Source organism: Scyliorhinus torazame, chromosome 7 (assembly GCF_047496885.1).
Source record: "Scyliorhinus torazame isolate Kashiwa2021f chromosome 7, sScyTor2.1, whole genome shotgun sequence".
NCBI lineage: Eukaryota > Metazoa > Chordata > Chondrichthyes > Carcharhiniformes > Scyliorhinidae > Scyliorhinus > Scyliorhinus torazame.
Genome location: NC_092713.1, coordinates 255,712,869 through 255,739,126, shown reverse-complemented (window position 1 = coordinate 255,739,126; position 26,258 = coordinate 255,712,869). Strand labels below are relative to the sequence as shown.

At 51.0% G+C, this 26,258-nt stretch overlaps 1 protein-coding gene across 14 annotated transcripts in view; it reads left to right on the top strand.

Moving 5' to 3' along the window:
* The window catches only part of LOC140426973 (myotilin-like), a 467,248-nt gene that overhangs the window by 412,722 nt on the left and 28,268 nt on the right, over positions 1–26,258 (top strand). For all 14 annotated transcript variants that reach the window (XM_072512314.1, XM_072512317.1, XM_072512312.1 and 11 more), the window contains one exon: positions 23,651–23,706. In XM_072512314.1, the coding sequence (XP_072368415.1) occupies positions 23,651–23,706 (56 nt within the window). The remainder of the gene's footprint in view (positions 1–23,650; positions 23,707–26,258) is intronic.

Genomic DNA, 26,258 nt, shown 5'->3' with positions numbered 1-26,258 from the left:
CAGTGCAGCGGCTCCAACCACTGCGGTGTACATCGCTGTCTGGTTAGCATACATGGTAATCTGCAAGAGGGGGGGAGGGGGTGCGGGGGGGGGGGGGGGGGGGGTGGGGGGGGAGGGGGGGGGGGGAAGAGAGAAACGACATGTTACACGGAGGTGCTTGGACACCTCGACAGCCAGGTGGCATGGGATACCTGTATGCCCCAGTGGCCTGGTCTTGCTGCAGACACGCAGTCAGCCTAAACCCTGGCCACTATCTCCATCCACCGGCCAGTTCACACCGTCCCTCCTCACTGGTGCGCCAGTGTCCTCTGTCCATCAGCGAGACTTCAACGTGCAAGCGTGTCCTCGTCAGCGTTCTTGGAGAAGCCTTCCCCCCCACCAGCATCGGCCGTGTCCGCAAAAACACTCCGGGACAAGGGCCGCTCACCTCCTCGCTCCTCATCGTCAGCCAGCATGACTGGCTGACAAATTGATTTACCAGGTGTGAACAGCGACGGCGTGACCTGGGGGCTGCTGAATAGCGGGGGGACCGGAGAATCTCCGCTCTGAGTGTCTTGATCGATTCTCCGGCAGGCGCTGCGCCGACCTCGACGAACCCGTTCTCGCCGGTTGGGAGACTGGCGGGATGCCGTCGGAACGGCGTAGCGCGATATAATGGCGCGACCGGCGATTCTCCCAACCGGCGCAGCTTCGGAGAATCCCGCCCAGGAAACTTTGGGTGTCACCTCTCCTTTGTTAGAAAGTGCCAAAAACAGAAGCGATCAATGTCAAATCAACCTCACAGATATCTTTCCAGTAGTGTTGACAGAGGCCGAACTTCAGGCAGTTTACAGGTGCCTTTTGCAATGTTGCGAATGCATGATGCTTTGGCACCTCAACGAACCTCATATAATCTCGCTAAAATCCTGTCCTTTGCATGCAAAAGTTCAGATGTAGAGATAACCATCATCTGCTATGCAGAAACTTTCAATTATTGTGATTGTCCACATGAACTTTGCTAATGGCATCATGGTCCAATTTCTTTGCTTTCAGAAATATTGTCATAAATTGATCTTGGCAACAGTTGCTTCCAATAAGGATACAAAAGCAACAGCAAGAAAACGCCTACGAATGATTCTAAAATCAGAATAATGAGCGTGACCTACAGCTCCGCCCCACCCGAATGGGGGCGTGATGTGGCCGGTAGCGGCTGGGAGAGGCCTACGCCGGGCTTCCCAATGGCCGATACTCTTGTGAGATCTGGTTAGATCTCAGGATCAGCATCTCGTCTACAATGGATGGGACGCAGTCTCGCATGGTTAAGTGGGTTTAAGAACCCACTTAACCACACTGATGCCAGATCTAACCGGCTCCCGGCATCTACTGGCCTCCCCAGGGAGACCCCAGCCAGGTGCCGTTTATTACTGGTCCATGCAAATGTGCACTAGACGGAACGGTACCTGGGGGATTTCCCAGGCCATTGGAGGCCCTGGGTGGTCAGGGATAGGGCAGGGTGTCACCCTAGCTCTCCTCCGGCACCTTGGCACTGCCACCCTAGCACTGTCAAGGTGCCCAGGATGGCACTGCCAGGGTGACACTGTCAAGGGCCAGGGCCTGAGAGGGGCCATGTCTATGAAAAGAGAGATGGGGGTGGGGGGTGAAGGGCAGGTATGAAGGGGGGTCTGGAAGGTTGGGGTCCTGGAGGGGAGGAGCCCAAAAGGGAGTGTTGGAAGGCTTGAAAAGAGGGGCTCTCAGCAATCCCATAGCAGGGCGCCCTCACTTGGGGGGATGTGGGTAATGCCCATGTGTGTGGGGTGACATTGCCCATGGGTGGGAGGGTGGGAAACCCTCAAGCTCACTTAGAGGAGACGGTCTGGGCAGCGAGTTCGGTTTCCCGCCAGTGATGAAAATGTGTGGGCTGGCCCGGAGAGGAACTCTCAAAGCCCCAAAAATGACTAAGTGTGGTTAGATAGCAGTGGTGAACCCGTGACAGCCCGGAGAAACCCTCCGCCAAACCCGCCTGAAATGACACAGAAACCTTTCCAATAGATCGCACACAATATTAAGAAGTATACATCATATAAATTAAACAGGTTTATGACAAAATTGTGGGTTACAGTACATTTGCTCATAAATCACCTAAAATTAGAAAGATTTACTAAACTATAGGGATGCAGAATAGGAAGGAGCACTCTGTGAACATAGAACATACAGTGCAGAAGGAGGCCATTCGGCCCATCTAGTATGCACCGACCCACTTAAGCCCTCACTTCCACCCTATCCCCGTAACCCAATAACCCCTCCTAACCTTTTTGGTCACTAAGGGCAATTTACCATGGCCAATCCACCTAACCTGCACGTTTTTGGACTGTGGGAGGAAACCGGAGCACCCGGAGGAAACCCACGCAGACACGGGGAGAATGTGCAGACTCCGTACAGACAGTGACCCAGCGGGGAATCGAACCTGGGATCCTGGCGCTGTGAAGCCACAGTGCTATCCACTTGTGCTCCCGTGCTGCCCAACTTGAACTGCAAGTTACTGGGATGCTGCACTCAAACAATAGATTGTAATGAAATTTGAGGCATGTGAATAATATCATTCTTTAATATAAATCAAAACTCACCAAGCCCTTGGTGATGCCCCATTTGGTCTCCTCTTATAGTGGGTAATATAGAAGCAGAATTTTCCAGCCCTTCCAATGGCTCGATCTTCTAGTCCCACTGAAGGTGATCCACCACAACAGGTTCCGCAGTGGCAGGAAGGGTGAGCCACGCAAAACGCTACAGACTTCGGCGGGACAGGAGGATCCCACTGGCGGTCAATGGAAAACACACCATGAGGTGGGGAGGCGGGGAGAAGATCCCACCCTGGGTCTATTCAATTCAGACCTGCAGAGAATTAGGGAGATTGAAAGAGATATCAATTATTTCAACGTGATAAATTGGGGGAAATCAATGGTCATGTATATAAGTTACACTCGGATAGGGCTGGGTTAGATGTTAGGCTATTCCTCTTTTCCTCTAGGACAGTAGACCATTGGGACAAGTTGCCAGCCTGTGCAGTGAGTGCTAACTCCCTGAAAACAGACCTGGGGCGGACATTTACAGCCCCATCACAGAGGGGGTGGGAAGGAAAATGTGGCCAGCCTTTCAAAAGTCCATCCGGCAGGACCGGAAAATCCCAGCGGTGTGAGGAACCATAAAACTCCACCCCTGGTGTTTGTGGTCCAGAGGCAGAGATCACATTTTATAAAAGGCAGAAGTAATACAAACAATCTCGTTTTGATCATTGTGGGCTCTTGGACTGGGTTATGATTACCTAAATGGACGGGAGATGAACTTTCCATAATAGTTTTCCCTAATTGGTCTTGGATTTTAGTCTTTGCATTGCCCTTCCAGGCTGCTGTTGGATAGAGGGTGCCTAATCATGGTTTATCGTATATCGTGACTGTAGGGGCCAGGCGGGGTGGATTAGATAGTCTTTCCTTGGCTTCCATTTTGGTGGTTTTGATAGTGACATTGGACTGTGTCAGTACAGTATCATTTTTAAACATTCACTTTCGATAGTAAACTTCAATATATAAGTTCTGTACATTTTTACTTCAAATGTAAAAATTTCTAACATTATTAATATTGATATTGTTGCAAGAATGATGGGTCTGATGGGCAAGCATTGGGATCAGTGTGATTTGTGAGCTGATAGACAGGGGAGGAGAGCTATCACTGACCTCCATTCTATCCAGTGACCAGCAGCTGACAGGACCCGTCAATGACATGAGTGAAGCACATTCTTGCAATTTGATTGCTCTGCAGCCTTCAGGAGGCAGCAACTATCCCAGTGTTTTTCTGCAGAATGAAAGATATTTCTATTATCCTCCCCTTTGCTGGTAACGGAAACACAACTGTCCTGCCCTGCAGCATCTCATCACTTCTTCACAATCGTCTCTCCACTGACCTCAAAACATCTGCATTTCCCTGCAGGTGTTGCTGGTTGCCAACTAGAAATGGAAAACTTGGCTGACTTTGCCTTTCTTTCGTCTATTGTAGTGCCATGAAAGCTGAGATCAGTTAACTTGATTTAGCCTGGGGACTCGACTAGGAGATTCCAAACTCAGTACGGCATCAGATATTGCATTCATTCACTGAGACATTGGTACTTACTGCAAGATTTATCCTCACAGATGCAGTATCATTTGTAATCCTTATTGCACAGCTGTGAATAGGACAAAGGATTTGGGCATTGATGCACTGAGTATCTTGAATTCAGGTTCCTGTAATCAAACAAAAATCCAATTCAAGTTTACTACTGGCAGTCCAAGGACATACGGCACAATTGGTCCTTGAAACGCCCTTGGTAAGTCGAAACATTGTCAATCAGAACCTATTTTCCCATAGGGACAATGTTATAAATGGGGGATTGGTTCCTGAACCAAGGCCGGAAATCACCCATGGGGTGCCAGGCAGTGATAAGTGCTCTCAACCTTTGCCCTGTCAAGTCGTTGAGGTGACAGTTGATGTCTGCACACCTTAGCACAAGTTCCTCGGTTAGTGTGGGGGATATAATGAAGCCATCAATCACTGTCAGTTGCCTGTTTAACCTTGAGTGTCTGCAAATCTGAGCACATATTAAATACAACATAACCGTAAATTAAAATCGCAATGGTTGTGCCAAAAAAAACTTACAGAATAAAAGCAAATCACTGCGGATGCTGGAATCTGAAACGAAAGAGAAAATGCTGGAAAATCTCAGCAGGTCTGGCAGCATCTGTAGGGAGAGAAAAGAGCGAGCGTTTCGAGTCCAATGGCTCTTTGGCAAAGCTAACAGACAGAGAAAGTGGGAAATATTTATACTGTGGAGTGAGAACGAATGATGAGTCATAGCCACAGAAACCCAGGGAAACCGGGTGCTAATGGCCACAGAAACCAAGGGGAAAGAGTGCTAAAGGCAGTCCCCAGAGAGGACAAAAGATATGAAAGGTCAACCAGCAGAGACACTAACATCAGAGGATGAACTGTAGGTGTGGGGGGAGGGGAAGGGGGAAGCAAAGAGGAGAAAGGTGCAGGAAAGGTGGATAAGATTGGGGGGGGGGGGGAATTAAATGTATATAGGAAAAAGGAAATGGTAAAAGACAGTTAAAATGAAATGAAAACAAATGGGTCGAGGTGGGGCTGATCAACTGAGTTGTTGAATTCGATGTTCAGGCCGGAAGGCTGTAGCGTGCCTAACCGGAAGATGCGCTTCACTGGAACATTGCAGCAGGCCAAGAACCATTTCTTTCTTCCTATATACATTCAATATCCCCCCCCCCAATCTTATCCACCTTTCTTGCACCTTTCTCCTCTTTGCTGAAAAGCTAATAACAGCTCATGTGATGTAAAGAGGATGGGACATTGGGCTATCTGTTAAATTAATACAGTAAGAAGTCTTACAACACCAGGTTAAAGTCCAACAGGTTTGTTTCAAACACTAGCTTTCGGAGCACTGCTCCTTCCTCAGGTGAATGAAGAGGTATGTTCCAAAAATATGTATATAGACAAATTCAAAGATGCAATACAATGCTTAGAATGTGAGCATTTGCAGTTAATTAAGTGTTTAGTACTTTCGGGATCTTGTCTGCTTTCTTGCATCTTTGCAACCTGGTGTTGTAAGATTTCTTACTGTGCTCACCCCAGTCCAACGCCGGCATTTCCACATCATGTTAAATTAATCTACAAGAGCTCCACATTCTTTATTTAAATATACAGCAAAATGGATTCTGAGAACTATGCAACTTAATTTTTCCGGAATATAAATCGATGTAGCTACATACATTGTTAAGTCTGCGATAATAGCTTGGAGTATGACTTCACGGACTATAATAGTCTCCATTCCAATGAGTAACAAAATACTTGGCTATAAGTTATAATGTCAGTGCTGCATTAGGGAAATCTAACTATAGCCACAACATTTGTCCGTGACTGTGTTGCTATCGGTGATATGCTGTGGGGTGCCAGTTCAAAAATGATACTGTAATTGCTGTTGTTGGAGAACAGTGAGAACACTATGTACACAATTTATTCCTGTTAAACAAAAACAACATGAATATTAGACCACTGTGGGAGGACTGATAAAAGATTCAGTTCTGCTGCTGGTTATCAAACAAATTGAAGTTCCATGTCAGTGTTCTATTATGACAGAATGACCTTGTCATTTCTGATTCTCTGTAAAATTTGACCTACTTAATTACCCGGAACAAGCTCAATTATGTCATGTTTCTTTTGATGAATTAACTCTGTATTTTTAAATCCAGTCAGCTTGGATCACTTAACATGCACCAAGAGTTGGATGTAATTACCTTTGCAGTGATACAATCAACAAACGACTTCCCAGAACAGAAGTATAGCATGCTCAATATTTTATTTTATTACATTGAGCAAAAGCTCTCTATTCCATTTCCTCTTCCATTGGTGCTACATATAACACTCCTCAACTGTGGAGGGATGGGTACAATATGATCCATATGTTTGTGGTAATTCGAGCATCAGCAACACTGTCTCACTTAAAATTCAGCAACGGATAAGTTTAAATCGGAGGCTGCTGAATAGGCTAACGTAATGATAACACAGTAACTATTTTTCATATTTGAAACCCACAACAGGATAAGAGCCTTGTTCCTTTTGTAAAGTCAAATTTTATTTGTGAAGTAACTGTTACAAACTTTGGGCCTGCCTTAGATTATAGGCAGGAATCTGTTGGAAACTTGTGCCACTGTATTGCCATATCTGTATCATTAGCTCCCTTTTCAACAGCAACTTGTACTAATACAGCACCCTTAACATAATAAAACATGCTAAGTTGTTGCACCGGAAAGGTGTCAAACAAAATGTCACCAAGCCTCATAAGGAGATATTAGAGCGGATGACCAAAAGGTTGGTTAAAGGAGATGCTTAAAGACAGGGAGAGAAGAAAAGTGGTGGAGAGGTTGAGTGAGGGAATCCCAGAGTTGGGACCTTGGAAAGTGCAGGCACAGGCAGGAATTGTGGAGCAATTAAAATCAAAGGTCAGAATTGGAGGATTGCAGGTAGCACAGAGAGTCGTATGGCTGGATGAGATTGCAGAGATAGGATTTGAAAATAAGCAGGAGATTTTTTAAAAATTAAGACACTACTTGAACTGGAGCCAAAACGGCTCAGTGAGGAAAGGGGTGATGGATGAATGCTGCTTGATGCGAGTTAGGAGAAGATATTTGGATGACCTCAAGTTAACAGAGGGTAGAAAGTGGGAGATCAGCCAGGAATGCACTGCAATAGTTAAATCTAAAAGTTGAAAAGGCAAGAATATATGTTTCAGTCAATGCCTCAGACGTGGAAGGATGGAGTTGATGCTGAGGGAACAGAGACTGTGGTAGATAAATGTGGAATCATGGAAATTAGGAGCAGGAGTAGGTCATTTGGCCCTGGGATACTGCTGCGCCATTCAATATGGTTGAGCCTCTGTCTCAACGCCTGTGCTCTCCCCATTCCCACTTGACTCCTTTAGAGTCTAGAATTCTATCTATTTCCTTTTGAAATACATTCAGTAACTTGGCATGCACAGTTTGCTGTGGTAGAGAATTCCACAGATTCACCGCTCTCTGAATGAAAAGGTTTCTCATCCTCTCAGTCCCAAATGGCCTACCCTGTATCCTGAGACTGTGGCCTTTGTTTCAGATCCCTCAAGATAGAGGAAACAACATCCCTGCATCCAGTCTGTCCAGCTCTGCCAGAGGTTTATGGGTGAGATTCCCTGGTCTCCCCACGGCATGTTCCTCGGTGGAGGAAGGCAGCCTGACATTGGTCATTGACGGGATGGTCTGGTCCTGCTGCTGTCAATGGGATTTTCTATTGAATCCATCCCATGCCTGCTGAGAAACCAACAATACCGCCGGCGTGAACAGTCGGAAGATCTTGTGCTAGATGTTTCAGTGAGATTCTCTATCATTCAACTAAATTGCAGTAAATAATGGCCCACTCAACTCAATCTCTCCTCATATGACAATCCTGCCATCCCAGGAATCAGTCTGGTGAACCTTTGGTGCAATCTCTCTCTGGCAAGTATATCCTTTCTTAGACAAGGAGACCAAAACTGCACATAATACTCCAGATGTGATCTCGTCAAGGTCCTGTACAGCTGCAGTAAGACATCCTTGCTCCTCTACTCAGTTTCTCTTGCAAAGAAGGCCAACATTCCATTTGCCTGGTACGTTTCCCAGTCTCAGGTGGGCATTGCCGAGTTCCTCCAGAACACGTCCCGGTGGCTAGGGGTGGTGTCCCAGTCTTAGGTGGGCATAGCCAAGGGGCAGTGGAGCATCCCCCCCCAGTCACAGGTGGGCATTGCTGGGGCGCCATCGCAGTTGGTGTCGACACTGTGCTGCAGACATTGGACTGGCAGAGACAGATGATGCAGGGCAGCTGGGGCACGATCCAGCTGCCCCTCCATCCTGAGGTGAATCCCAGGACCCTATGGGCACCGACCGGGAGGAGTGGTGACGGCAGCCACCCAGCGCCCCTGAGATCCATCCCCCTGACAGCGATGTGTCTCAGAGTCAGCACCCGAAACAGGGTGGCACGGCAGGGCATGTGCCACCTGCAAGGGGGCCGGGGCCCTCCAGCCCCAGGGCCCCAGAGCACACTTGCCAGGGGCATCAAAGGCCAAGGGATGCAGTAGGCAGCAGGCTGCCTCCACCTCTGATGTGCATCTTGTGGATACACCTCAATGCAATGGTAAAGCATGGAAGGCTAAGCAGGTTGAGGATCACTGAGAGGGCATTGGGGGGGGGGGGCAGGGGGCAGCACCATCAGGGGATTGGGGCAGTTGGGGTACATATGTATAGCATTAAAAAATGTTAACAAGAAATATGATGCCTCTGGCACTTTCTTCCACAATGCCGGCCGAGCACCAATTCCCGTGCCCCAGTCCTCAGGCACAGAGGTCCTGGGTACTCCTCCCCCAGACACAGGCATACCTCTTGCAGGTGATGGGTGCGAGTGAGCACTCAGCAGGCAGGTGTCACACTATGGCATTGATTGAGGAGCACCAGCGCTCAGTACTCAGTGGGTTATCATCGCACCCCCCCCACCCCCCACCCCCAACCCCACCCCCGCGGCTCCCTACAGTGATCTGTTGACGGTGCCGACAAGTACCATTGCCTGGAGTGATGTGACACATACACTGGGAGGGTGGAACAGGGTGGGATGGGGGGGGGGGGGGGGGGGGGGGGGGGCGGGGGGAGTGAGAAGGCTGAGGTATGGGGGGGGGGGATGATGGATGAGTGGATGAGACCATGTCCTATATGAAGCGGATTAGGATAAGGGCCTCCCTGGTCCTTCAGGCTAGCCGGACCTTCACCTTTGCTGCCTATCCTCCAGTCTCTGGGTGGTCCTGCGGGTCCTCCATGGGCTCATCCTCAAGCCCCTCCTGGTCCAGAGTCTCCTATCCTCCTCATCATCCTTTTAGGTGGTCACATGTTCCTCCTTCACCTCCATCTTGTCGCCCCGCTGCTCTGCGAGGTTGTGGAGGACAGGGAGGGACACAAGCCGACCACCACAAAGTGGGCGACCCGCCAGGCAGTGTACTACAGGGGCACCACCAGAGCAGACGAAGCATCGGAACCTCATTTTAAGCAGTCCAATACACCCACTCAATTACAGCCCGTGTGGGCCGCATGAGCCTCGTTGTATCGGGTCTACGCATCGGTCACTGGCATCCGTACTGACGTCATTAGCCAAGTCCTCAGCAGGTACCCCTTATCCCCAAGAGCCAAATGGCCAATCTTGGGATGGTCCTCGAATAGGCCGGGGATGTCCGACTGCCCGAGGATACCCAGGATATAGCTTTCGTGCAAGTCTGCAAGGACATGGCACAGGTGTTGCACTCATCCATTGTTGAGGCAGAACGTCCTGCGGCACACAACTGTCCGTCATCTGTTCGAAGACCAGCAACACCTGCATACCCTGGGCCGTCGCCGGCCTCTCCCTCTGGATCCCTCCCTGGCCTGATAGGTGGCTGAGTCCCCAGGGTGTGAGGCGGGACCTTACACGTGGGACCACTGCCTCGAGCCTCTGTCGACGCTGCTGCCACTAGCCTGTGAGCAGCACCAAAAGGGCAAGCCTCCCGCAGGGTGCAAGATCCCCTGCAATATCTGTAAGGAACTCGAGAGGGTGAGACTGACAATCAGCGTGTCTTCCACCCCAGGACCCTTCATCCCCCATTGCCCTCCTCCCCTCCCCCCCACCCCCTCGGGCCATCCGACATGCCCTGCCCAGGCACCCCAGTCGCAGCAGCAGCCACTGCTCACCGGACCCACACCCTCTACTCCAGACACCCGCAAGTAACATTATCTGGACCAGGCACTGGTCCCCTCCCCAGTGCACACACCCACCCTGTGGTCGCCGAAATGTCCCCGGTGCAGGGACCCAGCCCCTGGGTGTTTTTCCTTTGGCCACTGCGTCTGTGGTGTTTCCTCCTGCAGTGTTCAAGCACAGCATCCAGGTATCACGGACTGAGTGGGATGCTAGGCAATAATTCCCACATGCTACATGGCATGTCTACCCACAGGAATCCACTTGGGAGGTGTGAAGTGCTCACTTAACCCGATTGCCAATTCGCAATTAGCAATAGCCATCAGCCACACGGGGGAGGCCACCACGGTCAGTGGGAGTTACGTGTGGTCGGTAAGGCAGACAGGGAGGAGCTGGAGTTGACCCAATAATGGGACCACATGATCCAGGGGGTGGCATGGAGGACCATGTGCCCTGAGAAACACATCCCCCCCCTCCCCCCCTCCCCCCCCTCCCCCCTCCCCCCCCTCCCCCTCACCCCTCCCCCCCTCCCCTCCCCCTCCCCCTCCCCCCCCTCCCCCCTCCCCCCTCCCCCTCCCCCCCCCTCCCCCCCCCCTCCCCCCCCTCCCCCCCCCCCCCCCCCCCACCACCACCACCACCTCCCCCACCACCACCACCACCACCACCAAGGCCTTGAGTGGGCACTCCCCTGTCGGCTCTGTACAACCCACACCACCGATGGTGGGACACCCAAATGAGACTGGCCCCCCCGGGGGCTCCCATCACCTCCCTCCAAGCACCAGGGTTGCAACCCCATTGGCCCGGGAGCGAAAATGGCTACTCACTTCCTCGATTCATCACAGCAGCCCTTCCGCAAGCTTCACATTGAGTACGAATCGAAGCCCACATGACCACTTGTTGGGGTGGCGGTTAGATCATGGGAGGCCATTAGATAGGGGTTTGCTCCCATTATTTGCATGGAGATTGGACTTAAGTAGAACATAGAATATTGAGTTCAGAAGGAGGCCATTCGGCCCATAGAGTCTGCACCGACCCACTTAAGCCCTCACTTCCACCCTATCCCCTAACCCAATAACCCCTCCTAACCTTTTTGGTCACTAAGGGCAATATATCATGGCCAATCCATCTAACCTGTACGTCTTTGGACTGTGGGAGGAAACCGGAGCACCCAGAGGAAACCCACGCAGACACGGGGAGAACGTGAAGACTCCGCACAGACAGTGACCCAGCGGGGAATCGAACCTGGGACCCTGGCGCTGTGAAGCCACCCTCTTGTGCTGCCGTGCTGCCCAGTAGTGATTATTGGTTTCTTGCTATGCCACGATGGGTTCTGATTTTGCCAGCGGAGCAACGGTTATACCACAAACCGATGGACGCCTGGTGCGGTACTCATTTTTGGCTTCTCCCGCAATCTAACAGTCTTGTCGGTCTCTCGCTTATGTGCAACACGGCCATTAAATCGTGCCCTTTGTCCTTTTTCTGAAAATTCCACCCTGCGACTGTAAACTTAGCAATGGCTCTCACTGAAATCTGACGGACCTCCAATGCGGCTGAGGAAAAGAACTCCCTTACAATTTGCAACTATCTCTGCCATTTCCATGCCTGTGGCCTCCCCACTTGCATCCTTCGACATCAGCTTATAGCCTCTGCTCAAAAGCTTGGCCTGGATTTTATTGATTTTTACACCTTCTAGAAATGTGTCTCAAAGGTCGAATTTTAAGATGGCGCCAGACACTCAGTGATGAGGGATTCTTTAATTCAAAAATGCCTTCTGCAACCGTCTTCTGCTTCATTACATGGCAACTGCTTCATTACATGGAATGCAATCTCAGTGGAATCTCATTTTTAGTCATGCCTTAATATGAGATTGGAATTTCATGAATTTAGCATATTCCATTGAACTGAGGTTTCTTGGGCAACATTGATTAAACACTACATCAAAAGTATCTGGCCCAAAAGCACGAGTCCAGAATCTCAATGATTTCAGAATAGTTCATAGTACCGGGATGTCAACTCAAAAACATCTGTCTCCATTATGCTGAGGAAAATATTTACTTTATCCTCATCTCCTACTTATTTTCTCTTTCAGCCAAATGTGAAACCTTGCTTCATAATTAGACCACTCTACTTTGCTAGGACTGAATTCCCTCATTGTCCCCAAATTTGTCTTCAGTGCCATTTTAAAAAATTACTTACAATGCTAAGTCACTGCGTACCTAAACAGGGCGTTCACACGGGGCAGTCTGTCAATTTGTTCAATCTTCCTCAAAATTAACTTTAGGAGTTGCAAAAATGTTTCACAGTGTTCTTCGGTCCTTCTGAAATGAAATGCGAAAGAAAATTATATCCCAGCCTCTTTGTCATCTTTCTTTTGTGTATTGAGTAGGACTAAGTAGCCATTCTTGAGCTAACTTTATTTACACCTCCCCAACAGAGAGGGCAATAAATGCTCAGATCTTGCAATGCACTACACGGACCATCCTATGTTCCTGATGGCTGTAGATTTTCAGTTTAATGCAGCTTCCAATGGCTGCCTGCTTCTGCAATAGTTTTGAGACATTAAAACGTCAGCTCTTAAGGAGCTGCTTAATTATCTAACTGCAACCAATTAATGGTGCAGATGACTTCACTTTCCCATCCCCACTACCCTCATGACAATCAGCAGGGTTGGGAGTAGTGGCTCGGTGTTGTGACACATAGGTGCATGAATTGAAAAGGCTAGTATGTAGGTACAGCAAGTAACGAGGAAAGCTAAGAGAATGTTATCATTTATTGTGCGGGGAGTTGAATACAAAACCAAGGAGGTTATGCTTCAGTTATGTAGGGCATTGGTGACACCACTTCGATGCAGAGTATTGATCCCCTTACCTAACTGTGGTGATAGTCCCTTTAAGGACAACAGAGCAATTGGGGGACCAATTGGGACCCAGAGTGGGAAATAACCCCAGAGGGTGGACTCCCCTCTTAGGCAGAAGCCATTTTGGGAGCTAGCTTCAGCCATGAGGCTGTTGTACAATACTTATTAATAAATACCTTTTGTTCACTCATGATGTCTGTGAAAGTGTATCTTTATATTTGGCAATGAGGATAAATTATCCTGACACTGCCTCTGGACCAACACATGTAACTTCATTGCAGTGTTAATGTAAGCCTGCTTGTGACAATAATAAAGATTTTTTATGAGAATACATTTTGTCTTCATAAACAAAGTCTGTGAAAATACATCTTTACTCTCAGAAATGATGTAAATGTGTTGGAAGCTGTTTAGAAAAGGTTTGGCAGACTAGTACCTGAAATGGGTGCGTTGTCTTATGAGTAGAGGTTGGTCAGGCTAGGCTTGTTCAGAAGTTCAGAAGAGTAAGAGGTGACTTGTTTTATACATATAAGATCCTGAGGGGCCTTGACAGGGCGATGTGAAAAGTAAGTTTGCTCTTGTGGGAGAATCTAGAACTAGGGGGTCACTATTTACAAATAAAGGGTCACTCCTTTAGGACAGAGGTAATAAGATTTCCTTTTTTTCAGAGTGTTCGGAGTCTTTGGAACTCTCTTCTTCGCAAGGCAGTCGAAACAGAGTACCGAATGCTCTGTAAATGGGGCTCTGTCCCCACACCCACAGGAAATTCTCAGAGTAATTCTCCATTTTGAAGGGGGCTTGCAGGGCCCCGAAGTACTCCACGCAGCTCCGACTGCCAATACGGGGCCCTGCACCTCCGGCTGCGGGTCCGGGTATGCGCGTGGCGGTCGCCTGTGGCGGCGGTCCCACGCAACATGGAGGACCCACACAGCAAGCCGGCCCCAACAATATAGGCCCCCCCCCAGATCGCGCGCGCCCGCCGATCGGTGGCCCCCGATCGGAACCCTGGCCATCCTGGAGGTCCATCTCGGTGACGGATCCCCCCCCGCGCCCCACCAGGGTGGCCAAGGACTGGGTCCGTAGCCGCCACTCCAAGTGCCCGCTGGGTGGAACCATGAGGGAACCATACCGGCGGGAACTCGGCCAGCTGCTGGCTGAGAATTGCCGCGGGGGCCTCTTTCCATGGCTCCCAATCGGCGCCGCGTCAACCGCGTGCGCACGACTGCCGGCGATTCTCCGGTCTGCGGAGAATTGCGGAAGGCGTCGGACCCAATCGCAGGTCTGGCGCCCCATTCTCTGCTCCCGAGCCGAGTGCGATTTCGGCGCTGAGGCTCGGAAAATCCGGCACAGATTCTTTGAATGTTGTTAAGACAGGGTTGGATAGATTCTTGAACAGCAAGGGTGTGACAGGTCATCGAGGGTAGGTGGGAATGAGGAGTTGAGGTTACAATCAGATCAGCCATGATCTTATTGAATGGCGGAGCAGGCTTGAAGGGCCGAGTGGCCTACCTCTGCTCCTAATTCATATGTTCATATCTATGTTCATATAATGTTGGTGACTTTTGTTTTGATCCCTGTCTCTTTGCTGACCAAATTCAGGCATGAATATCAGGCCCTTGTGATCAATACTTATGTACCATCAACTTTTTTCAAAACCCAATGTCCAGTCATCCCCTCTGTAAGTGGCCTTCAGCCTTGAAGAAAATTGTACGACCAGGATAGAAGATGAGCAATGGGTGTCAGTGAGTGGGGTGAATGTTGATTATGGGAATGCTGGGTGCTGGGACTGGGCAGCAGTGGGTTCAGAATTGTGCCAGATAGCTGCATTGCCTCAGATTAGCTAAAGAATGCTTGAATGAGTCTGCCGTGGGCATCAAAGGCAGCGAAATGAGTGGCAGCAGATATCTTGACTATACAAGGCTTCTCCTCCTGATACTACCCCTCCTATTACTCCCTCACTTCCTCCTCGACGAGCTTCTGTCCTCTTCATAGAATAGAATTTACAGAGCAGAAGGAGGCCATTCGGCCCATCGAGTCTGCACCGGCTCTTGGAAAGAGCACCCCACCCAAGGTCCACACCTCCACCCTATCCCCATAACCCAGTAACCCCACCCAACACTATGGACAATTTTGGACACTAAGGGCAATTTAGCATGGCCAATCCACCTAACCTGCACATCATTGGACTGTGGGAGGAAACCGGAGCACCCGGAGGAAACCCCCGCACACACGGGGAAAATGTGCAGACTCCGCACAGACAGTGACCCAAGCCGGGAATCAAACCTGGGACCCTGGAGCTGTGAAGCAATTGTGCTATCCACAATGCTACCGTGCTGCTGGGCGGTATTGTGCAGGAAACAGCACACCACTATCATTCTGCATACCCTTGTTGATGACTACTGAAAGCCCCCTCTAGATCTGTTCAGGTACCTGAAGCACATCTAAAGCATCCTAATAGCTTGCTCAATGAATGCTCTTGTGTCCCTATGGTTTCTGTTAGCTCCTTCCAGTATATCAATTGTAGGGCTTTTGACTGATGTCATCAGCTTCTTCCTTCGAGACCTTGGGCTGGATTCTCCGATCGGCGACACCAAAATCGCGTTCGCCGATCGGTTGGAGAATTCCCATTTACGCCGGAATCGGGGGCGGCGCTGTTTTTGCGCTGCTCCGCCCCCTCAAAAACGGTGTACTCGGGGAGTATGCCACATGCCGTATGGACAGCCTCAGGACGTCACCTGAGGCCCTCCCCCGATGCTCTGCCCCCGATGGGCCGGGTCCCCGACGGCGTGGGACACGCCGGCTCACACCATTCGGGAACCTCGCATGGCGGCTGCGGACGGTGTCCAGCGCTGCCACAGTTGGGGGAAGAGCCATTTCGCTGGCATGGAGGGCTTGGGGGGGGGGGGGGGGCTGGGAGGACTGGTGGGGGGCGGTCCAGGGGTGGCGAGGCTGGTTACAAGGGGGGCAGTTTTGGCAGGCCAGGTCCATGCGTGGCCAGCACCATGTTGCACGGCGCAGCCGCTGCAGGACCCCACCGTGCGCATGCGCGGCCATGGACCCGGCCATTCTCCGGCCCTATCCTCAGGTAAATTTGTGGGCTATACGCTGTGCGCTGCTAGCCCCCCACCAGACGGAGGATTGGTGCGGGGGCGGCGCCGATTTTCTAGTCGTAAGCCCAGACGGATCCTGCGGACATAGCCTCAGGATCGGAAAATCTAGCCCCTTAACTCCAAGCAGCCAACTCCTCACTCTGCTTGGGGGCATCGTGGCAGGTGCCTGGGCTATCTGGATTATAAACATCTGTGCACAATAATTTTTTTAGTGATTGCAAACCAGGTGGGGTGGAACCCCTTTTGATTGATGAATACTGCTGGTTAAACCACCAGTCAAAGACTCCCTGTATCTGTGGAAATCCAGTGAGATCAGTCAATTTGAGAGCCCTCTCATTCTGACTGACCTCACCACAAGGGAAGTGGTGCCCTGGCAACCATTACTCGGTGGATGCCCTTCTAGATCCTTAGCAGGAGCCGGAGAAATTCAGAACTGTGGTGACTTTGACAGCCACTGGCAATTCATGCCCACCCCGTCCACTTGACAGGAAATCGTCTTCTAGAAAGCTGCAAATGTCAGCAATGAACTGATGGGAGAGTCTGAGCCTCCTAAGGCACTAAGGGTGCTCAGTCATGGCCAGAAAGATGATCCTCTGCCCGTAACCCCTGTGTTGGAGGTCTCACCTCTTGTGAGCTGATGCTCTGTTTCCATCCCCTCTGAACTGTGGAGACAGGTAGTTGAGGGGAAGGCTGCTCTGCTACTGGTGTTTCTGATGCTATTACTCCAGCTCCTCATCAGGGGTTTAAGGTAGAGCTGCATAAGCTGATCCCATGCTGAGCTACAGCTGCCAGGATGGAAGTCTCCAAACACAGGAAGGTCACAGAAATGACCTACCGATCAGCGAAAGGGCACTCTCAGAACAAATCCTGTGAGCAAAAGCCTTTCACCTAGACGAAGTATCAGCTATCTCTGTATTGAAAGGCTTTCCAGCCTGCCAATTGTACAGTCCTGTCAGTCCCTGCTGTCCTCTCAGCTATTTCAATCCGGCACGTTCCCAGAAACCTGGGAAACTCATGCACTGGCCCCTAAAGCCAGAATTCATGCTAAAAGATGTTCAACTGGCTTTTAGTATATGTTAACAGCAGACCCGTCTGCCTAGCGGGGTTTCCTGCATGTTCATGAACACGCTTCAGTAAAATGCAGAAGCCAGCAGATTCCCATCAGCTTCCCAGCATTTTTTAATGTTTTAAGCTCCAGCACTCAATGACGCCCACCCACCCTGACAGGTTAAAACTCCCACAATACAGTGGGTAATTTTGAACTTCCGATAGCACGTTTGTTACAAAATCCATCCATCAAGGAACATTTCTACACTTGCCTCGTGATTGACTAGCTTTTCTTGGCTAGAGAATTGCAAAGTAATACGTTTTGATAGAACAAGGAGAAGCAATATAAAATAAAGGGTACAATTATAAATGAGAAAAGATTAACAAGAATGGTTTTGGGGTGAGAGACTACAGCTATGAAGCTGAAGGGCAGCACGGTAGCACAAGTGGTTAGCACTATGGCTTCACAGCACCAGGGTCCCAGGTTTGATTCCCCGCTGGGTCACTGTCTGTGCGGAGTCTGCACGTTCTCCCCGTGTCTGTGTGGGTTTCCTCTGGGTGCTCCGGTTTCCTCCCACAGTCCAAAGACGTGCAGGTTAGGTGGATTGGCCAGGATAAATTGCCCTTAGTGACCAATAAAGGTTAGGAAGGGTTATTGGGTTACGGGGATAGGGTGGAAGTGAGGGTTTAAGTGGGTCAGTGCAGACTCGATGGGCTGAATGGCCTCCTTCTGCACTCTATGTTGTATGTTCTATGAATAGATTAGAGAAGCTAGAATTGTTCTCATGGGCAGCACAGTGCTTAGCACTGTTGCTTCACAGCGCCAGGATCCCGGATTCGAATCCCGGCTTGGGTCACTGTCTGTGCGGAGTCTGCACGTTCTCCCCATGTCTGCGTGGGTTTCCTCCGGGTGCTCCGGTTTCCTCCCACAAGTCCTGAAAGACATGCTGTTAGGTAATATGGACATTCTGAATTCTCCCTCAGTGTACCCGAAAAGTCGCCGGAACGTGGGGACTAGGGGATTCTCACAGTAACTTCATTGCAGTGTTAATGTAAGCCTACTTGTGACACTGATAAAGATTTATTTAGAGAAAGTTGAGAGGAGGTTTGTGTGGTCGTCTGTGTAGAGGTATTACGGTACCTGGTAATGCTGGAACACCATTGGTAGATATTGTATGTTCCTATTGGTCAAGCTGTATGGTAGCCCCGCCCTGCTAGGCGGGGTATAAGAGCCCATGCCGCCCCAGCAGCCTTCATTCTGTACCTGAGCTGCTGGGGGAAACATCTAGCTTATTAAAGCCTTCAGTTGGACTACAACCTCGTTTTAGTGGTCATTGATCGTGCATCAATTTAATAAGCTAGATTTAAAAGGATGGAGCTTTGAATCAAGCCGGAGTGTCTGCAACTCATCCCCCACTCGGCGAACTCAGCGGCAATCTTCAAGCACTGGCTGGCGTGTTTTAAAAGATATCTCGGAACGGCCGAAAACGCACCCACGGGAGAACAGAAAATGCAAGTCCTGCACTCGAGGGTGAGCCCGGAAATTTACACCCTCATTGAGGACGCGGAAGACTTCGATGCAGCAATAGAGCTACTAAAAGGACATTGTATTCGCCCGGTAAACCAGGTCTACGCCCGACATCTGCTAGCAATGAGGCGACAAATCCCTGGGGAATCGCTGGAAGAATTCTACCGTGCGCTCCTGGTGTTGGGGAGAAACTGTAGCTGCCCGCAAGTTTCGGCGCGCGACCACACATAACTCTTGATCCGGGACGCTTTCGTGGCAGGTATTCTGTCCTCCCAAATCCGCCAGCGATTGCTGGAAAAAGAAACCCTAGGCCTCAAAGAGGCACAGGCCCTTGCAGGCTTCCTGGATGTGGCCTCCAGAAACGCCCGCGCTTATGTTCCCGACCGCGCGGCAGCCCCCTGGGCAGCGTGGAACCCCTCCGCAGCCGACCCCGAGACATCCCCCACCCCCCCACAAGCTTGTGCTGCAAGGCGGCCTGGCAACCGCAGGGGGCCCTGCTGCTACTTTTGCGGGCAGGCCAAGCACTCCCGGCAGCGCTGCCCGGCCCGTGCATCCACCTGCAAGGGATGCGGTAAAAAAGGCCACTTCGTGGTGGTATGCCAGCCCGGGTGGTGGCTGCGGTCGCCGCGGCGAATGCGGACCGCCACCACAAACCTCTCCACGGTCCCCGTGCGGCCAACGGGCACTGCCATCTTCCTACTCCAGGGCCACGTGCGGCCCCCCCGGCGCCGCCATCTTGTCCCGCGGACGCCACGTTCGATGGATGGGCGCCTCCATTTGGTGCACCCCCAGCCATGTGCGACCAATGGGAGCCGCCAACTTGGATGGACTCCCAAGACCCCAGTTCGGCTGACTACACACCACCCGAAGAGAACACTCAACTGCTGAGATTAGCTTTGGTGACCCTGGATCAGTCCCGGCCTCGAACACTCTCAACTGCCACAACAACTGTACTAATCAACAGGCACGAGACGTCCTGCTTAATCGACTCTGGGAGCACGGAGAGCTTCATACAGCCTGACACGGTAACGCGCTTTTTTCTCCTCATCCACCCCGTTAATCAAAAAATCTCCCTGGCCTTCGGTCCCACTCAGTAGAGATAAAGGGGTTTTGTGTAGCAAACCTCACAGTCCAGGGAAGGTGGTTAAAAATTATCGGCTCTACGCCGTTCCCCACCTCTATGCGGCCACACTCCTAGGTTTAGACTTCCAGTGTAATCTCCAAAGTCTAACTTTCAAATTCGGCAGCCCTATACCCCCCTCCTGTCTGCCGCCTCGCGACCCTCAAGGTCGATCCGCCTTCCCTGTTTGCGAAGCTCACCCCGGTTTGCAAACCCGTCACCACCAGGAGCAGACGCTACAGTGCCCAGGGTCGGATCTTTATTAGGTCAGTGGTCCAAAGGCTACTGAGGGAAGGAGTCATTGAAGCTAGCAACAGTCCCTGGAGAGCTCAAGTAGTGGTGGTAAAGACCGGGGAGAAGCATAGGATGGTCATCGACTACAGTCAGACCATCAACAGGTTTACGCAACTGGACGCGTACCCTCTCCCCCGCATATCCGACCTCTCCCCCGCATATCCGACCTGGTAAACAGGATCACGCATTACAAGGTCTTCTCCACGGTGGATCTTAAGTCCACCTACCACCAGCTCCCCATCTGCACTAGTGACCGCAAATACACTGCCTTTGAGGCAGATGGGCGGCTCTATCACTTCTTAAGGGTTCCGTTTGGTGTCACCAACGGGGTCTCGGTCTTCCAGCGCGAGATGGACCGAATGGTTGACCGGTACGGTTTACGGGCAACATTCACGTATCTCGATAATGTCACCATCTGCGGCCACGACCAGCAGGACCACGACACCAACCTCCGAAAATTCCTCCAGACCGCCTTGATCCTTAACCTTACATACAACAAGGATAAATCTTGCGTGTTTAGCACCGTCCGCCGAGCCATCCTCGGCTACGTAGTGCGAAATGGAGTTATAGGCCCCGACCCTGAATGCATGCGCCCCCTTATGGAGTTCCCCCTCCCTCACTGCTCCAAGGCCCTGAAGCGCTGCCTAGGTTTTTTTTCTTACTATGCCCAGTGGGTCCCCAACTGTGCGGACAAGGCCTGTCCCCTGATCCAATCCACAGCTTTTCCTCTGTCGATAGAGGCCCGCCAGGCCTTCAGCCGCATCAAAGCAGACATTGCAAAGGCCACGATGCATGCCATTGACGCGTCCCTCCCCTTCCAGGTCGAGAGCGACGTGTCTGACGTAGCTCTGGCGGCCACCCTCAACCAAGCGGCAGACCCGTGGCCTTCTTCTCACGTACCCTCCATGCTTCCGAAATCCGCCACTCCTCAGTCGAAAAGGAGGCCCAGGCCATAGTAGAAGCTGTGCGACATTGGAAGCATTACCTGGCCGGCAGGAGATTCACTCTCCTCAATAACCAACCGTCAGTTGCTTTCATGTTCGATAATGCACAGCGGGACAAGATAAAAAACGATAAGATCTTGCGGTGGAGGATCGAACTCTCCATCTACAACTACGAGATCTTGTATCGTCCCGGGAAGCTAAATGAGCCCCCTGATGCCCTGTCCCGCGGCACATGCGCCAACGCATAAGTGGACCGCCTCCGAGCCCTCCACGAGGAGCTCTGCCACCCGGGGGTCACTCGCTTTTTCCACTTTATCAAGACCCGCAACCTTCCCTACTCATCGAGGAGGTCAGGACAGCCACCAGGGACTGCCAAATCTGCGCGGAATGCAAACCGCACTTCTACCGGCCAGAGAACACGCACCTGATAAAGGCCTTTTGAACACCTCAGCATGGACTTCAAAGGCTCCCTCCTCTCCACCGACCGCAACACGTACTTCCTGAACGTGATTGACGAGTACTCCGGATTCCCATTCGCCATCCCTTGCCCCGACATGACCGCAAACACTGCATTCAAGGCCCTCCATAGCATCTTTGCACTGTTCGGGTTCCCCGCTTACATACATAGTGATAGGGGGTCCTCTTTTATGAGCGACGAACTGCGTCAATTCCTGCTCAGCAAGGGCATCGCCTCGAGCAGGACGACCAGTTACAAACCCCGGGGTAACGGACAGGTGGAGAGGGAGAACGGAACGGTCTGGAAGACCGTCCTACTGGCCCTATGGTCCAGGACTCTCCCAGTCTCCCGCTGGCAGGAAGACCTCCCGGATGCCATCCGGTCACTGCTTTGTACCACAACCAACCAAACACCTCACGAACGTCTCCTTGTCTTCCCCAGGAAGTCCTCCTCTGGGACCTCGCTCCCGACCTGGCTGGCAGCTCCCGGACCCATCCTGCTCCGAAAACACATGCGGGCGCACAAGTCGGACCCGTTGGTCGAGAGGGTCCATCTTCTCCACGCTAACCCCCAGTACGCCTACGTGGCGTACCCCGACGGCCGACAAGATACGGTCTCCCTACGAGACCTGGCGCCCGCCGGAGCCCCACGCACACCCCAGCCACCAGTCCCACCCTCCCCTCCACCGGGGCACCTTACAGGAGGGTCGGTCCTTCCGCCGGCACCGTCTCGGCCCCCCGCCCACCGACGCACCCCGCAGACGCTCCCTTCCCAGGTCAACCGTTTTCCCCACCAGCACCGTCTAGGGGTGTCGAAGCTGCCACAGAGATCGAGGCCACGCTCCCGGAGTCACAGACGCCCGAGCCTCCATCGGAGTCACCACCGAAGCTTTGACGATCACAGAGGACGACCAGGGCCCCTGATCGACTGATTGCTTCATTTTATAGTGTATAGTTAATTATGAATCATAAATTGTAAATAGTAAATAGAATTGTAAATAGTTACAAAACGCTGTACGGAGGTATTACGGTACCTCCGTAACTATAATTTCTACCACGTTACCATGCTGTATTGTCAGGCCACCACCCCCGTCGGACTCTTTTTTAACAGGGGGTGAATGTGGTAGTCTGTGTAGCGGTATTACAGTACCTGGTAATGCTGGAACACCATTGGTAGATATTGTATGTTCCTATTGGTCAAGCTGCATGGTAGCTCCACCCTGCTAGGCGGGGTATAAGAGCCCGTGCCGCCCCAGCAGCCTTCATTCTGTACCTGAGCTGCTGGGGGAAACCATCTCGCTTATTAAAGCCTTCAGTTGGAATACAACCTCGTTTTGGTGGTCATTGATCGTGCATCAGTTTGACAGAGGTCATTTAAAATCATGAGGAATGTAGACAGTGTAGACAATGAGAAACGGTTCCCCTTGGCAGGAAGATTGAGAACTAGAGGACATGATTTAAAGTGATTGGCAAAAGAATCAAAGCTTGCATGAGGAAAAATTTGTTTTACACAGCGAGTGTTTATGATTTGAAATGCATTCAGAAAAGGGTGGTGGAGGAAGATTCAATCGCGATTTTCAAAGGGGAACTGAATAAGCAGCTGAAGGAAATTGATGTGCTGGGCTATGGGGAAAGGAAGGTGGAATGGGACTGGATAAATTGCTCTTGTTGAGAGCTGTCAATGGCTGAATGGCCTCCTTCTGCTATAACCATTCTACAATTCTGGTACTATTCAAGGTCCAGAAGTGTTTAATTCACAATCTTTCATTTGATGAATACCAATAAAAAGAAAAAATTCACATTTTATGATATTTTTCACCACCTCAGAACATCCGTTTCTGGACATTGAGGTATTCTTTGAACTGTAGTCCTTGTTGTAAGGTCGGATAAGGGTTTAAAGGTTTCCTTCTGTTTCAGAAACATCTTCTAAATTCTGCTTGTGGTATAAAGAAAAGTGTCTACTAAAATCTCAAATTTATTTAACTGGTTTTATTTCAGCAACAAAACAGTTCAGACAGCCAAAGGTGGCAGGCGTGTCAATCACCAGCAGAAAGGTAAAGCCACACTCTTCTCTTATTGGGAATTTCATTTTCCACTGTAACTGATTGAATTGAAACTTGGCACAGGATCATTGAGTATTTGCAGTCCATATTTTTTGAAGGATCAAAGATAAAAAGAACACAGTATGTTCCGCCTTGCCGCAATGTTCCTCTCCTCTCAGGCGACGGTCTCGGGGGCGTGGATTACTACAAGTATTTACAAACGTTGGCTACAGGCGGGGAGCAGGAAGCTATATAAACAAAAACACCGAAGAAACATTGAAAAGTATCGGGCTTGCTGGGGGATGGCTGCCTGGCAGGGAGCAGTAGCAGCTCGTGACTTAGTGCCAAGTCCATGGACTTAGAGTGTCCCCCTCAGGATTGGGGTGGCATGGTTCAAATTTTCATTGCGGCAGTCTGTCTTTTAAACGCACCCATTAGTGCTACTTAGAGGCTCCTGCTTGCTCACACTGCTAGTTGTGTTCTTTAAGTTCTCAGAAGGCCTCTAGTCATCTGGGAACCCACCCAGACTGCCCCTCTGGACATCCTCATACCCAAGCTCAATTAGGAGCCCACTGACGTTTCCGCACCCAGCGGAGGAGGGAATATTCCTTCTTCTCACATGTTCATTGGGTATACATCTGTATCGATCTTTTTGTGGAGGGTAAGGCGGTTCTGCCAGGGGTTGTGGGGGCTGAGTAAGCAGGAATAGTAATTTTGGACCATGCACCACATTATTTGGATGCGAGGTTTAGGACAGGGCAGGCACAGAGGCCAGGGTGGAGGTTGGATTCGGCGCTTTTGGCAGATAAAACATTTTGGACAAGGTAGCATTGGTGATTAAGAACTACATGGAGATCAATCAAAACAAGGAGGCCTCTGAAGCCACGTTCTGGGAGGCATTGAAGGCGGTGGATCAGCGGGGAGTTATTTTGTATAAAGCCCATAGAGATAGAGCTGAGAGGAAGGAGAGGCAGAGGTTGCTGGAAGTTATTGTAGAGGTGGATCGCAGGTACTCGGTGGCCCCGACAAGGGAATTGCTGGTGGAAATAAATAATTTGCAGGGGCCGTTTGATCGGTTGACAATGGGGAAGGGGGTGGGTCAGCTACACCGGCTAAGGGGGGTGCAGTATGAGTATGGGGAGAAGGCGAGTCACCTGCTAGCCCATCAGCCATGGCTGCAGGCAGCACAAGGGAAATTGGGCAGGTGAGGGCGGCAGGCGGGAGTTGGTGACGGAGCCATGAGACAATAAATGAGGTGTTTGAGGCCTTTTATCAGGGGCTCTCTAGGGCCAAGGAGGGGGGGCCAGGCGGCTTTTCCAGCGGAATTTTTATAAACAGTTTCCGGTGCAATTGGCTCCTTATCTTTTGAGCATGTTTAATGAGTCGTTGGAAAGTGGGGCGTTTCGGGCTAGGCTGGCACAGTTGTCTATTTCTAGGAGGCACATAAAGACATTGTGAGATGCATGGAAGCAAGTTAAACGGGGAGTCTGTAGCTGGTGGCATGTGTGTGCAAGGCACCTGGACAAAGAGGACAATAGAGGTGTAAGGATTTAGTGCAGGGTGGGATTTGAGGGAGATGCAGACAGGTGGATTTTGGTTGGCCTCTACGGGGGTAGGGGTGTGATGTGAGGAGTGAGGGACAGGAGTGAAGCCAGGGGAACAGGTGGCTCACCCGAGCTGCCCTAAGGGGTTGTCCCTTCTTGCGACATGACATGCCAGTGAGGCTAACAGCGCTGACCGCCTCGGCCACCCCCACCCATGATGACCGCGGGCGGGGACCACCTGCCCACCCTGGGGAAGAGGGTGTCCTGCCTCTCTTCCATCGCATCCAACATGGTATCGAGCTCTGTGTCCGTGATGCCTGGTGTTCCTCTTCTCTGGGCCATCTTCATGGCTGGAATGAGAGTGTGTGGGGAGTGCAGTGCTTATAAGCAGCTCCAGCTTGTCAAGCTCGCCAGCACCAGTTGTGGCCCCGGCGAATCCGACGCCGGCAGGAATGAGAATTCTCATGGCAGTGTGCTGGCCAATTAGCATGTCCAGAAATTCTCCAGAAATAGTGCCCCCAACAGGAACTTGATCTACACGCAATTCAGTCCCAGCATCAACACTTAAGGCGCGATCTAAAGGCCTTGTCGTGCCCGACTCTCAAGATCTCACGAGACGTTACCAGATTTGATTATTTACATGTACAATTAAGTTCACTCAAATATGTTTGCGCCGGAGTTACCCGAGGCACGGGATCCAACGGGATTACTTCGGAGATCTGGAGCAAGCGCCGTTTATTACTGGTTTCCACAAATACGGACCAGGCATATTGGCACTTGGGGGGGAGGGGGGGGGCGATGAGGAGCCCCTGTGTGGTTGGGCAAAGCCCGGGTGCCCAGGTGGCATCTTACCCGTGCTGGGGATCGGGCCGGGGTGCCATGCCTTTTTGAGGTGGGGTGCGGGTGGTTCAATGATCCCCTAATTGGTAAGTTGGGGGTGATTTGGAGGCCATGGTGGGAGGACTAGCGATCAGGGCGTCATTCAAAAATGGCGTTATCTTTAAGTATCTTCACAATAAT